This window comes from Peromyscus maniculatus, chromosome 6, assembly GCF_049852395.1.
Source record: "Peromyscus maniculatus bairdii isolate BWxNUB_F1_BW_parent chromosome 6, HU_Pman_BW_mat_3.1, whole genome shotgun sequence".
Classification (NCBI taxonomy): Eukaryota; Metazoa; Chordata; class Mammalia; order Rodentia; family Cricetidae; genus Peromyscus; species Peromyscus maniculatus.
Window position 1 is genome coordinate 135,122,133 of NC_134857.1, and position 14,423 is coordinate 135,136,555.

At 39.5% G+C, this 14,423-nt stretch overlaps 1 protein-coding gene and 1 pseudogene across 5 annotated transcripts in view; one reads left to right on the top strand and one right to left on the bottom strand.

The window, feature by feature from the left end:
• The first annotated feature begins 1 nt into the window (after position 1).
• Positions 2–14,423, top strand: part of Lrriq3 (leucine rich repeats and IQ motif containing 3) — a 113,473-nt gene continuing 99,051 nt past the window's right edge. The window contains exons 1-4 of one of the 5 annotated variants that reach the window (XM_042280195.2): positions 449–1,225; positions 5,190–5,271; positions 5,364–5,612; positions 6,619–6,942. In XM_042280195.2, the coding sequence (XP_042136129.1) occupies positions 5,364–5,612; positions 6,619–6,942 (573 nt within the window). In that variant the 5' untranslated portion in view covers positions 449–1,225; positions 5,190–5,271. Of the gene's footprint in view, positions 1,226–5,189; positions 5,272–5,363; positions 5,613–6,618; positions 6,943–14,423 lie in introns of all 5 variants that reach the window. The other 4 variants (XM_042280196.2, XM_006974956.4, XM_015993804.3 and 1 more) reach the window with 4 other exon arrangements.
• LOC121830388 (histone H3.3A-like) lies at positions 10,451–11,771 on the bottom strand (annotated as a pseudogene).

Genomic DNA, 14,423 nt, shown 5'->3' on the forward strand with positions numbered 1-14,423 from the left:
GAGTCTCCGGGAGACTGGAAAAGCTAGGATGCCATGAGTGTGCGCTGGCCATGTTTCCGGGGCAACGCTCTGTGTGCAGATGGGCACCTAGCTGTGCCCGGGCTGCGTGGGGCTGCGCCGTCGGCTCCCGCCTGTCCACGCCCGACAGCCCGCGGCGTGCCAGAGGGGACCGGCCCGCCGAGCACAGTGGAACATCACCCGGACGCTGAGGTGACCTGCCCGCACACAGCTTCCGTTCCTGTCAGAAGGACTCTCAAGGAGGCCAGGCGCCAGAACCTCGGGTTCAGGGGGCCCCTGCGCCCCAGGTCCGGCCCACGTGGGATGCTGTATGTCGGACCAGACCACGCTGCTTCCTTCAGTCGGCCAGCCTCTCAGGCACAGTCTCGAACTTGAGCAACAGGGCGCTCAGTTGTGTTCCCTTGCTTCTCGGGTTCTACCAAAGGTGTAGGTTAGGATGCCCAATAGTGCCCGATAGTGGGAAGTCGGCCCCGTTGAACATGCTTTCATCCGCTGATAATATGTATTTCTCCTGTAAAGTGCCTAGTTTATAATGAGTTCTCCAGATTAATCTCTCCATTCTTACACATAGCATATAGTAAGTAACAACATTTAAGGAAGACTTCAATCTCACCCAGAAATCCTATCCTCCTCTACAATTTGGCTTGGGAAGTTTCTCTTCATTAAAGTCTTGCTCAGAATTCTGCAAAGCAATTTCCTATGAACTTGACTAAGTTTCTGAGTAACCTTAGTCTTTTATTTAGTCTTGACTTTAGCATTTAATTCTGTATTTAAAGTAGAGACATTTGTGGGGAAAGATTATTGTTTCACAGTACATTCTTGCTGAAGAAAATCTAGAAAATACAGAAAGTTAAAGGGTCTGAGTAACAGCAGTAGAAGTCAGATTTTGTGATTTCTACTTTTGAGTGAGTTGGAGTAACGCCAGGGTTTTGATAAGACTTCCCTTGTGTTTAAAGGGGACACACTGAAATGTGTCAGTGTGTAGGACAAGAATACAAGCAGAGAGCCTTTTTGGAGGCTACTAAAATAGTGCAAACAGGAAAGAATTGGTGGAAATTTAAAAGATTATAATGGGGGATGGTGAGAAATTGCTTAGATTCTAGAAACATTCTAAAGGCAAAAGCAACAACATCTGTCCACTGATGGAGGATGAAATGGCCAGCAAATGAGATGAGGAAAGCTATATATGGGGAAGCATAGTGAAATGGTAAGAGGATACATCTAATTTAATATTAGATATATAGAACAAACATGTGTGCATATATAGTGGAAATTGTTGTTTGTGTCTGTGTGCATTATGTATCTAGTTCTGGAGATCAAGACTAGTATGGTAGAAGTTTTTGTGAGTTGTTAGAATACAGATGGAGTTAATTTTCAACTGTGGAACTAGGTTGAAATTCCAAGGGAATAATAAAAGTCAAAAGGTCCTACATATTAGAGTACCACACATTCTTACAAGTGGAAAACAAAAAGTCTTAGGGTATCAGTTGCTATGAAGAGACACCGTGACCATGGCAGCTCTTATAAAGGAAACATTTAATTGGGGCTGACTTTCAGTCCAGAGGTTTAGTATGTTATGCTCATGGCAGGAAGCATGGTGGCACACAAGAAGACATGGTGCAGGAGGAGGAGCTGAGTTCACATCTTGATGCACAGGCAGCAGGAAGAGACTGTCCTACTCAGCATTGCTAGACCTCAAAGCCCACCCCCAGTAACACACTCCAACAAGGCCACACCTACTCCAGCAAGGCCACAGCTCCTAATAGTGCCTCTCATTATGAGCGCATGAGGACCATTTCTTTTAAACCACTACAGTGAAATTTGAAAATATCGCATGGCACATCATGCCCAGCTTCCCTCTCCATGCTGGAATTAGCTTTCTCTTGAGCTTGTGCAGGTCTCGTGCAGCTTGTGCATGCTGTCACAACTGCTGTGATATAAGTGCACCTTCCCTGTTGTGTCTGGCACTTACCCTCTTTCTACGTGCCTTCCACAATAATCCCTGAGTCTTGGGATGAAATGGTGTAATATAGAGGAGCAATTTAAGAAGCTGAGGATTGTGCAGTCTTATTCTCTCCACATTGACCAGTTGTGAGTCTCTATGTTAGTCGCTATCTACTGCAAAAAGAAACTTCCGATAAACGTTGAAAAATGCACTGATCTATGAGTCTAGTGCTATACCATCAGGAGTTAGTTTAATGCTGTATCTATTTAGCAGATTAACAGTAGTAGGTTCTTAAGGAGAGCTTTATGACCTATCTGGCCACTAGTTCTGGGTGTCAGGTATGGGCTCTATCTTATGGAGGGTGACTTAAATCCTGAAATTCAAATCAGAAAGTTGTTGATTACCCCCATGAAATTCTGTTCCCTATTGTACCAGTAGGTATATTTTCCAGCTCAGTTGTTATAATTTGTACAAGTCCTACCCCTAGCCGAGGAGCTATGGATAATTCATAGCTGCTGGGAAAGGGTAAGTCAATTTTCTTTAAGGCTGTGGCCTTTGATGAGTCAGCCATGTTCAATGGATGACCCCCCCACACACACACACACAATGAACTTTAACAAAAAAAGAGAGATAAATCTGTTTGAATAACTATATTACAATGTCTAAAATATGTTTCAAAATAAAAGATGGAATAGTATGATAAATAATTTGAAATAAAAGCTCTATATACAGTGATATGGTTATATAAAATTACACACATCTATATATGTATTAATTGTATACTGATACAGTGAAGCATAAAGTCAGTTTCAATTGGATACAGAGACAGAATCTTGATGCTGTATATGGATGGATGCTGTTTATATAAAGCATCGTTTTAAAATACGATTTTATGTGTTGGAAGAAAAAGGAAAATTAAGAAAATGGCAAGTCTAGTGCCTGTCTTGGAGAAAACACTGTAAAACACGTGATGAAAGGTTAATATCCAAAATAATACAAGGTTCTCAAACTCAACAGTAAGATAGCAGCCAACCAAAAAATGGACAAAGGAGCCAAAAAAAAAAAAAGCCTCATTAAAGGACACACTCATGTGGCAAACAAACATAGAGAAAAATGTTCAGCATCATGTATCTGTAAGAAATACAAATTCAAAAAGTGAGGTACCTCTATATAGCTATCTGTCTGGCTTTGATTTAAGATACCAACACACCAAGTACTAGTAAGAATATATAGGAATAATTTCTCTCAGCTTGTTGCTGATGGAAACACAAAATAGTAGAGCTGATTCCAAAGACAAAGGTAGTTCATCACAAAATAAAGCATACTATATGATCCAGAAAGTAAACTACCTGATATTTATCCAAATGAAATGTAACATGCACATGAGAAGACTTGCTTGTGGCAATTCTATTTGTGATCTCCCATGCTTTAAGTCAGCTAAAATCTGCTTAATGGGTGATTGGATTGATAAAACATGCTATATCTATGAAATGTAATGTTCCTGTATGTTTTAAAAGTGAGTTATATTAAATGCTGGGCATCAAAAGAGGTCCCTGTGAATACTAGGCAAGTGTTTGTCTACTGAGCCACATTCACAGCCTAAAATGAGTTTCACTGGAAAACCTAGTACTGTTACTGTGCTAAATGGAAAGTATTAAAGTGCTCATAATGACACTATTATACCATAGGTTAGTGCATCTCTCATCCCTCATAAGAGAAACTTTTTTCGGCAGTAGATGTCAATTAACAGAAACCCACAACTGGTTAAGATACAGAGGAAAAGATACAAAACACCACTCAGCCACAAATGGTACACCTATCCTACACCCTTCTCCAAAGGCTGAGGGGTTATGGCAGGGTGAGAGTCATTGTGGACGACTGCAGTGAAACAGTGCTTTATGAACACAGCAGGGCACTTGCACATGTGAACTCTCGGCAGTTGTGAACATGCATACAGGGTGCTCACAAACCCTTGTCATCATCTGAAGGTAGCCAGGCTTTACACCGAAATGGAAAAAAGTAGGCGTTTAGAAGAAAAACCCAGGGAGAGGCTTCCATAGTTGTACAATTAAAACAAGCAAATAAGGCACAATGTAGATACAGGCTGCATTTCAGGGACCACGGAACTTACTGCATTACAGAGATACAGCGACTTGTACCAGGTTGTGGCTTTAAATTTGCAAGGGCGATTCATTTGTAATTTGGGCTAATCTCTGTCAGAATGTTCATGAATTGCTGGATTAAAAGATCCTTAGCTCTGGGATCCTGATACACTAAATCAGAGATAGGATTTCGTGAATCGCCTTTTCATAAATTCTATAGGTGACTTTAGAGTTTGTGGATTATAGTGTTAGGCCAGGATATTAAAGTATCTTTTGTCTTTATATCAACTTCAAATGAATTTTTTACATTTATTTTTATCTGGATCATGTAGATTTATCTGCTATTGGTAGAAGCTGGTTCTAATGGGAAGGATAGTTTATCTTGCAAAAAAAGCCACCAGGTAGATAATTTATGCTTATATATCCTCCTGAAGACGATGGCTAACTGCCTTCTGTGAAATCTGAAATTACCCATAGTGTAGACACATTTTTAAATGCTCTTATTAAATAAGAAACATAGAGCTAAATACAGAGTTAAAGCCTAAGAGATCAGAGCAATAGCCACGACTCCCTTTAGCTTATCATTTGCTGTCATTTTTTTTTCTCTGAAAGAGATCTTTTTGTGTGTGTCTTGTGTTTTATTGCTTTCCTGTTCTGCCTTGTCATTGGCTCTAAGCCTAGCCATATGACTTCCTTGCCATTGCCTGTCTATACAGACCTCCTGGTCTCTATGGTTGGTACTGGGATTAAAAACTCAAGGGTCACCATGCTTGGCTGTGTCCTTGACCACACAGAGACTCTGCCTGCCATGTGATCGGATTAAGGGCGTGGGCTACCACCACCTGACTTCTATTCCTGGCTTGCTAATGACCTCTGATCTCCAGACAAACTTTATTTATTAACATACAAATAAAATCATATTTTAACATAATTAAAATATCATGACATTTTATCCATTTTTATCATTACTATATAGTAGATAATATTGTATTTTCATTTCATGTAGATTTTTAAAACTTGAAAGTAATTCTTTGTAAATATTTATATTTTAAATATTTATGTGTATCTCTTTGTCTGTGCTTTGTGTATGTGTATATTGCATTTGCATGTGGATATCCTTGGAGGTCACCAAGTGGTTGTCACATCCCCTGAAACTGAAGATGTGGGCAGTTTGAGCTGCTATTTGTTGCTGGGAACCAAATCCAGGTCTTCTGAAAGAGTGACAAGTCATTTGAATTGCTGAGCCAAGTCTTCAGCTCCCAGGGTCATTCTTAAACATTTATCTCCCGCTTTCCTAGATGTTTCATGGAACAATCACAAAAGAGCTTACCAGTCATGAAGAGTGGAGTCACTACAATGAAAATATAATAGAAGATCAGAAAGACTTTGTGTTTGTAAAGTACAATGGCCTCCATCTGAAGTCCATGGAGAATCTGCAGTCCTGCATCTCTCTGAGAGTGTGCATTTTCTCTAACAACTTCATTACTGACATCCAGCCACTACAGAGCTGCATAAAGCTCATCAAACTTGATCTCCATGGAAACCAGGTAAGCACTGACTGCTGTCTGCATGTCAGTGAACTTATTCTGTTAGCCTACAACACTCTTTCCAGCCATTGAAAATATAAAGAAAAGCTTAAAATTTTATACAAATAAGGCCAACAGACTCAAAATACACCATGTAATCTAAAACTTTAAATGATACATAAAAATGTATAAGTTGTGCTTTTCTTATTTTTAAATTATGTATGTATAGAGTTTCTCTGTATCTGTACCAAATGTGTGTAGCTTCCTACAAAGGCCAGAAGAGGGCACCCAATTCCCTGAATCTGGAGTTACAGGGTTGTCATCTATCCCACGTGGGTTCTGGGAATTGAACATGAGTCACTGGAGAGCAGACATTCTCAACCACTGAGCCATCTCCCCAATCTGTGTTTCACTTCCTTTTAAATTATTTTGCTTTAAAGATTTATTTTGTTTTTATTTACATGTATATGTGTGTGTGTGTGACTCTGTGTGTGTGTGTGTGTGTGTGTGTGTGACTCCGTGTGAGTGTGTGTGTGTGTGTGTGTGACTGTAGGTGCCCACGGAAGCCAGAAGAGGGTGCTGAAGTTATCAGTAGTTGTGAGTTGTCAAGTGTGGGGTTAGGTCTGCTGCAAGAGCAGCGAGAGCTCCTAACCACAGAGCCATCTTTTCAGCCCATATTTTCACTTCTTAAATGCATAGTCTAGATTACAATAATATATTTTTGAGCCCCCAATTCTTTATGTGAGGAACCTCATTTGGAATTATACTAAGTACTTTTCACTGAAAGGTCTCTATATATACATACCTGTGAGTGTGTATATATATTCATTATGTTACTAATTGCAACTTATTTTAAATACCTAGTACATCATGACTGTGCAGTCATTATTTGGATAATTGGAGATTCTGGTTTTATTTATTAGGCACTTGCCATTTGCAAAATACTGAAGTTTAGATGATATTAAATGTTTCACCATTTTTTCCTTGCAGATTTTATGAATCATACATATTTTAAATATTATTTCAGATAAAGACTCTTCCAGATAGAACTTTTTGGGGTGGACTCAAGAACCTAAAACTCCTCTACCTTCATGACAATGGCCTTGCCAAGCTGAAGAACATCTGCGTGTTGGATGTGTGTGCAAGCCTTATAGGGCTGACCATGTTTGACTGCCCAGTGAGTCTTAAGAAGGGCTACAGGCATGTTCTTGTCAATAGTATCTGGCCTCTCAAAGCCCTGGACCATCACATTATATCTGATGAAGAAATCATTCAGAACTGGCATCTTCCGGAGAGATTTAAGACGTTCAACCACAGGCTATTCTTTAACCTTTGCCCAGCATTGGTAAAGGTAACTTACTCAATGAATGTTTCCTTCAAAATTTTAGTTCTTAGATATAAAATTTTAGCTCTAAATACTATACTCAAATATATAATCTGTTTAACGGTATTGTTTTGTATCTTTTATAAAATATTCACTGGTGAAAACATTAGCAATGGACTTTATATCTGGTAGTTTATAAAAGTTTGTATGCCTCTTATGCAAACATGCCAATCTAAAATCAAGTTGTATATAAATACATTTTGTCTGAAAGATATTTATTTTGATATATGTTGATTTTCATGGAAACTATTTTTTATTTTTGAAATGGCATAAGACACAATTTATATTAATGGAAGAGGGTAAAAATACTTGTTATTCAGTTGATTTAGTTTAATAGGTATAACCAAATGTTTTTTGACATAAAATACTGAACATTCTTAGGAAAACTTGAAACCCTGAGGTTACACATTATTGTGTAGATTTAAAAAGATAATCATTCATTCTTCATAGCATTTGAATTTTAGAGCTGATAAGTTGGAAGGAAGGCTTAACTCTTCAGCTCTTAGAAAAAAATTAATTAAAAACAGGACAGAGTCTGATCATGGATTTCCAAAAGAATATTTTCAAATGTGATATAAACAATGGAGTGCATTTGAGGGATTGCTAGGTGGCCCCACCACTGTCAAACACCGTGGCATTTTGAACAGATTAAGACAGTTGTGACACAACATGGTGATGTCACCTCATGAGACCATCACTACCTATGGGCTCTGTCATTGACCAAACATAATTATGTGTTACATGGCTGCATTTATAGAGGGGATCTGAGGAAGAATAGGAATTAATGTGGACAGTGATCAGGCTGGGAGGGGGCAAATGGACACTGACCTTGAGGAAGCTGAATGCGAAGCTGCGAGGTTGTACTGTAACTGCCTATGGTCCTTAAACACTATTAGTAAGAACGTGGTTTCTCAATATTAGTTGAATACATTTTGGGCTTGGTAATTATTTTGTAATAATTAAAAAAAAAATAAAAGTGAGGTGGCATTTAAGTCTGGTGTCTTAACCTGCACCCTCAAGGCAAAGAATCACTTAGTTTCTGCTCTATGGTGGCAGTGTATGTGATCTCTTCAAGCATGGTCAAAATAGCAGAGGTCCCTTTAAGGAAGTAGTGAAAAGTCTAGGGAGGGAGACAGAAAGATAAGCAGGGGGTCACAGATGAAGAACCTAACCTTCTTAGTACAGTGAACACTGCTGTTATACTGGCTGCAGATATAACCATTCAATCATACTGTGTGCTTGGTACATGAACAGCATGACCATGTGAGACAAATCTTAAACTGCCATGTCAGCTGTCTTGTGGCTCAAGGTCTAAATGGAGCTAGCGTAAGGTGCTGGGAGCTAGCTACAGCCCTCAGGCGATGGCTGGTAGCCACACCTCTGTACACAGAGCACTGGCCTGCCTGAGAGACTGTAGGACTAGAAACCCACATCTAGCTCCTTGTCTAGAATTTTTCTTAGCTTTCTCAGGTCCTGTGTTTGGATATTTGAGCCATACATTGGGTACCATATGTAGTCAGAATTTCCTTTGGGCTGCAGCTCACAAAAACCTGGAGACTTATTCATTATGAAAGCACGGCCTATAGTGTAGGCTTGTCCCTCTAGCTCTTATATCCTAAATTAACCCATTTATATTAATATTTTGCCTCATGGCTTTTTACCTCTCTCCCATCTTGAACCTCCTATTTCCTCTCCATGTCCTATGGTGTCTCTCCCACATGTAGGTTCATCTCTTCCTCTTCTCTCTCTGCTCAGAGTCCTTTCTCTTAAAATCTGTATTTCATAAAGCCATCAGGCATGGTTACACTCCTGATGAATTTTTGGTCAGTTTATGAAGATGATGGTTTAGTTCCTTTTTCCAGACCTTTTCACATTCCATCTGAGATGTTACAGTGGCCCATTCTTCACTTTTCTATCAGCAATCAGCTTAAAAGAGTGTACATTGAAAAGCAGGTGCTGCCCTTGGTTTAGCTGCAGTGAGGTCAGATGACCACACCTGTCTCTGTATAGCCAGCAGCTGAACTGAATGTCTAGTGTCTAAAGGTAGGGTGTGAATATTGCCACGAAGCTCATTGCTCTCAGTATATTTTACTTTATTAATGCAAGAGGAATACAGATATATTTCTTTAGACTGCAGATTTTTTATTATGGTGCAGCTTTTTAAATTATGTTTTAAAATTATACAAATGAAAATATGCCATTCCATAAAGTTTGGAGATTTCTGTCAACCTTACTGAAACACCACAAGCGTTGTCATCGTTGTCGTCGTCGTTGGAGGTCAGATCACCATGATAATTAGTCAGTTTAAATTGCCAAATCCTTGTCATGGTAAGCAGTGTGGCCTGTCAACTTCTGCTGCTTTACACAACTTGTGAAGTTTTTAATTCCTCTGTTTCTCAGTTTGATTTTTGGAGGACTGTTGCCGTTTTTATTTGGCTGTTCAAAGCCAAAGTCCCCTTCCTCGCCGTGACTTCATGGACACTGTTGGGCAACGTGCAGCGTGTGGTGTGCTTCCTGTCCACTCCTGAGCACTGCAGAGGATGCGTGCCGTCAGTGCTGTTGGACTTGCTAGTTCCTGGTGCAGTGTAGTGCCCCTTTCATTTGAATAAAAGCATGGCACCAAAAAAAAAAAAAAAAAAAAAAAAAACCAGGAGGAGAAAGCATGGGAATTACAGTGAGACATGGAGATTCGGGGGCCAGGCTTGCTTCTTTTCTAACAACGTGGGAACTAAGGAATGTTCCACAAGAACTCCTTCTGAGGCTAATCACATGAGTCACCTACTCACAATAAATCCACACCTTCTAAGCATTCTACCATCATCTCCTCTCACTGTAGTTCTGATAAGCAAGCTTCCCCAGTCACAAACTGTTGCAAGTGTCAGGAAAACCATGTCCAAGGCATATTACTTGCTGTTTGGGTGAAATTTAAAGTTAGTGTGGTGATGCCCTCCTAGTGCATAAGAATGTGACAGTGGTGTCATCACAAGAGAGTGAGCATGTCCTAGATAGCTCAGTTTGGTAGCAAAGCCATCTCACTGGTAAATCATTAATTCATTTATCCCATAATAGATTAAAGTTTAAACCTATTCAAGAGGGCAGAGACTTCATGAAGTAATCCCTCTCAGTGGTCCAATCACCAAATGCCATTAGCATATATTTTTCAGGATTCCTTCAAATCATAGAACTTCTTCATTTTTTTTATAGTTTAATGTATTTTAATAGCAAACTTACAGGAACAGCACAGAAGACAGACAACATTAAAAACATGTACTTGCATGTAGGATAACTCAGAAAAGTGTAGTGAATGGATGGAATCTACTGTATGATAAAAATGCTACAAACACCATTTAGTTGCCATCAATAAGAAATTTACTTGTTTTAAAAAAATCCAAATGCTGGCATTGTCTAGAAAATTTTAACAGGTTTATTTATAATTGTTATAAAGTTGAGCTGTTGAAATGTGTTCACTGAAACATTTTGCTTGCATTAATGCTTTACATCTTGCATTTATATTAAAAATTCACACACAAATGAAAATGGAAAAACTGCCAATACCTGATTTCTGTCCCCTATTTTTCCACTCGCAATCATATACTTAGGTACCTTTTGACCCCATGGAAAAAATATCTAACATTCAGAACTACTGATAACAGGAAGAAGAGGGAAAAAAATTTTGAGAATGAAATGTTTCCCCTCATAGTGGACTCTTAAGCACGTTCTCCGCGTATGCGGCGTGCTAGCTGGATATCTTTTGGCATAATTGTTACACGTTTGGCATGGATAGCACACAGGTTGGTATCTTCAAAAAGGCCCACCAGATAGGCCTCACTTGCCTCCTGCAAAGCACCAATAGTGCACTCTGGAAGCGCAGATCTGTTTTGAAGTCCTGAGCAATTTCTCGCACCAGACGCTGGAAGGGGAGCTTGCGAATCAGAAGTTCAGTGGACTTCTGATAACGTCTGATTTCACGGAGTGCCACAGTACCAGGCCTGTAACGATGAGGTTTCTTCACCCCTCCAGTAGAGGGCGCACTCTTGCGAGCGGCTTTAGTAGCCAGTTGTTTCCTGGGTGCTTTACCACCGGTGGAGGTGGATTTGCTTTGTAGGAGCCATGGTATGGGCACCTCCTTACTTACCCCCCTTCTCCTTCGGCTGGAGCTCTGCAAGCAAGAGGTGGCGCTGGCGTTAGGGAGCGGCGGCGCGGCGATGGCTGTGAACACAATTGTCAGTTTTGTTTTTTTTTTTACATTCTTGAATACTGGAGGCTAGAAGTTCAACAACTTAAAGAAGGGCACGAACAGTTAAATGCTTCACCTTACTGAAAGAAATGTTTGATCCAGGCCTAGAATCTGTGGGACATATGCAACTTTCAAAGCTGAACACAAAGCACGACTGCTAAACAGTCACCAAAACTGTCAGTGGCTTTTCATCACAGAGGTGCACAGATGCACACTGAGCACATGTGTGTCTAATGTTGCTATCCGTTAGGGGGATACAAGTTAAATAACAGATTGTCTTTTCATTTGTTTTGCTTTTGTTTATTTTTAAGTACAAATTATGGCTAAAATAAAAAAAATAAGTACTGTCACCAAATTCTTATAAGTATACAGAGAAACCTCTGGGAAGGATTTTGTTAGTCTCTCTTGAAACTGATCATGGAATTATCATGTGATTCACTAGTTGCTTGTCTCAGAATTTATCCCAGAGAAATAAAGGATTAAGTCTTGGCAAACATAAATTCTTCATGAATGTTTTGAGCAGTTTCTCTATAGCTACCCAGCATTCAATTTTTACCATTATAACAAAACACCTGAAACAGGCTACTCATGAAATAATGGGCCTATTCACTTCACTTGTGGAAGCTAAGGGAACTCTGCCATCAACCTCATAGTGAATGGTGGAGCACACGTGGAAGGTTACACTAAAAATGAAAAGCAGAGAACCTTGGGTGAGGGCACACTCTGGCTTCACGGTGATCCACTCAAAGCTACCCTGTCCCTTCTGTGGGCAGTGTGGTGATTTGATGACCCCTATAGGCACCAGCTCTTAAAACCTTCACCTCCACATGCCACATTAGGATAAAACCTTCAATATATAAACTCTTGAGGGACAAACCCCCTTCCAGCCACAGCAAACCCCCAAATGAAAAGGGTTCCCCAAGCTGATCTACTCTTACCATGTAATGATATTCAGCAGTATGTCTGTAACAAGCTAGATGAACGTCTGGAAATGCTGTGTGAACTATGTATCTAAAAGTATCTCAAAAGAAACACACATTTCTTATTGCCTACCACAGTCCATGCTCCCTTTATTCTGTACCTTCTGTGGATTCTGTGACAGTTTTATTCTGTGCCCTAGTTCTACAGTGATTAATAGAGCAGAACTCTCCAGTATCTCTGTGTTAACCAAGAGAGTTTTAGAAATACTAATTTAAAATACTACAAAAGTCTTTCTTGTAAATGTGGAGAAATCACACATTCTCACCATTTTATATGGTGAACGAACATACTGTTCAAAAGAGAATATGTTTTCCAAGGAATAAAAAGGTGAAATAGGTATGAGGTATGGTTTTATTTTATTTGAAACAAATACTTATGCTTATATTAGTATGTTTTATAGTTTTCAAATATTCCAAGAAACAGTGAGGTGTGTTAAGGGGATTCTGATGGAAATCCTCACACAGAAAGAGAAGTGGCAGGCCTTCCAGACTCAATACACATGGAATGAAAACTTTATAACTACAGAAGCTACTTAGAATAAGGAACTGGTTGAAAATGGTTCCATTTTAGAATTTTATGCAATCTGAATAGCATGTGCTTTTGGAATTAGCTTCTAGAGCTTTTCTTATTGTCAACATGTAAAGTAGATTCCATGGGAGTCATATGACAAAGCCTTATTATTTTCTCTTCAAAGCCTCTCTATATTTTGTGCCAACATTAACACTAATCTCTATCACTCTGCGTGCTGTTAGAATAAACATTTCATTATTATTGTATCATCTGTCTTATCTTATGGATTATTGATATTTATGCTTAAAATATATATGGTTTGTCTAGATTTTATTATGATTCCTTTTGTTAGAGTGACTAGTTTAGAATCAGTCACGTTCCTAGCTAATATATTAATTTCAGAGCTTACATTATATTGAGCAAGGTGCTTACTCAGTGCTTCTCTGTGTTAATTTTGTGATAAAGATAATTATGTATTCAGAAGTCTCAAAATTCTGGCTCAATGTCATTTTATTTAATGCCGTAAGACTCTTGGGAGGTGACCTTATTTGGATGGTCACAGTGTTTCAGCTGCTGCTCCCAGTCCTTTATCAATGGCCCAGTGAGACGGCACTACTTCTGTCTCCGTCTTACAGATCACAGAAATGGATGTACATGTTCTTTAGCCCAGATCAAAGAGCTAGTAAGGGTCAAGCCAGGCAGCTTTTGTCAGTCAGAGCTCCATGGATGGAGGGAGTGGCTTTTCCTTGGAAAAAGGATGATTCCACTTGATTAGATATTGAAGGGTTTTGACTTTTATGTAAGTCAACAGAGACATTCTTTTTTTATTAAGGAATTTTTTTATTCATTTTACATACCAACCACAGATCCCCCTCTCTTCCCTCCTCCTGCCTCTCCAGCCTTCCCTCTCCCTAACCCACCCCCCATTCCCTCCCCCACAAAGATATGGCCTCCCATGGGGAGTTCAGCAGAGCCTGGTACATTTAGTAGAGGCAGGTCCAAGCCCCTCCCCCTGAATCAAGGCTGTTCAAGGTGTCCCACCATAGGTAGTGGGCTCCAAAACACCAGCTATAATGCACCAGGGATGGATCCTGATCCTACTGCTAGGGGGCCCCTTAAGCAGATCAAGCTACACAACTGTCTCACTTATGCAGAGGGTCTAGTCAGTCCCATGGAGGCTCCAAAGCTATTGGTCTAAAGTTCATGAGTTCCCACTAGTTTGGTTTGGTTTTCTCTGTAGGTTTCCCCATCATGCCATTTTTATTGGCATCTTATAAGGTAATTATCTAGAGACTTGGAGGCTGAAGTACTGTTCAGTTACTTTATTAAAATATTGAGGAAATAAAAATACAAAATGGAGTTGAGATCTAGAGCATCATACACAGATCTAAACTGTACAGAGAAATTAATGCAAATTCAAGAGATGCAATAAAGAAAGAGTGTAAAAGCTAGGTCTGGTGGCTCATGCCTACAATGCTAATATTGGGAAGACTGAGAGGTTTGAATCCACACTGGGCTACATAGTGAGGTGCAGAACAGGCTGGGCTACAGAGAAAGACTTTGCCTCTGATGGAAAAGCAAAGAGAAGAGGAGAGGGGAGGGGAGGAGAGAGAAATGAGACATAGTGGAAAAGATCATGAACACTGGACAAAGTATGAAATTAAAAAATATTCAAACTGTTCAATACCAGCTAAAAATAAGACAGAAAATAAAAAGAAAG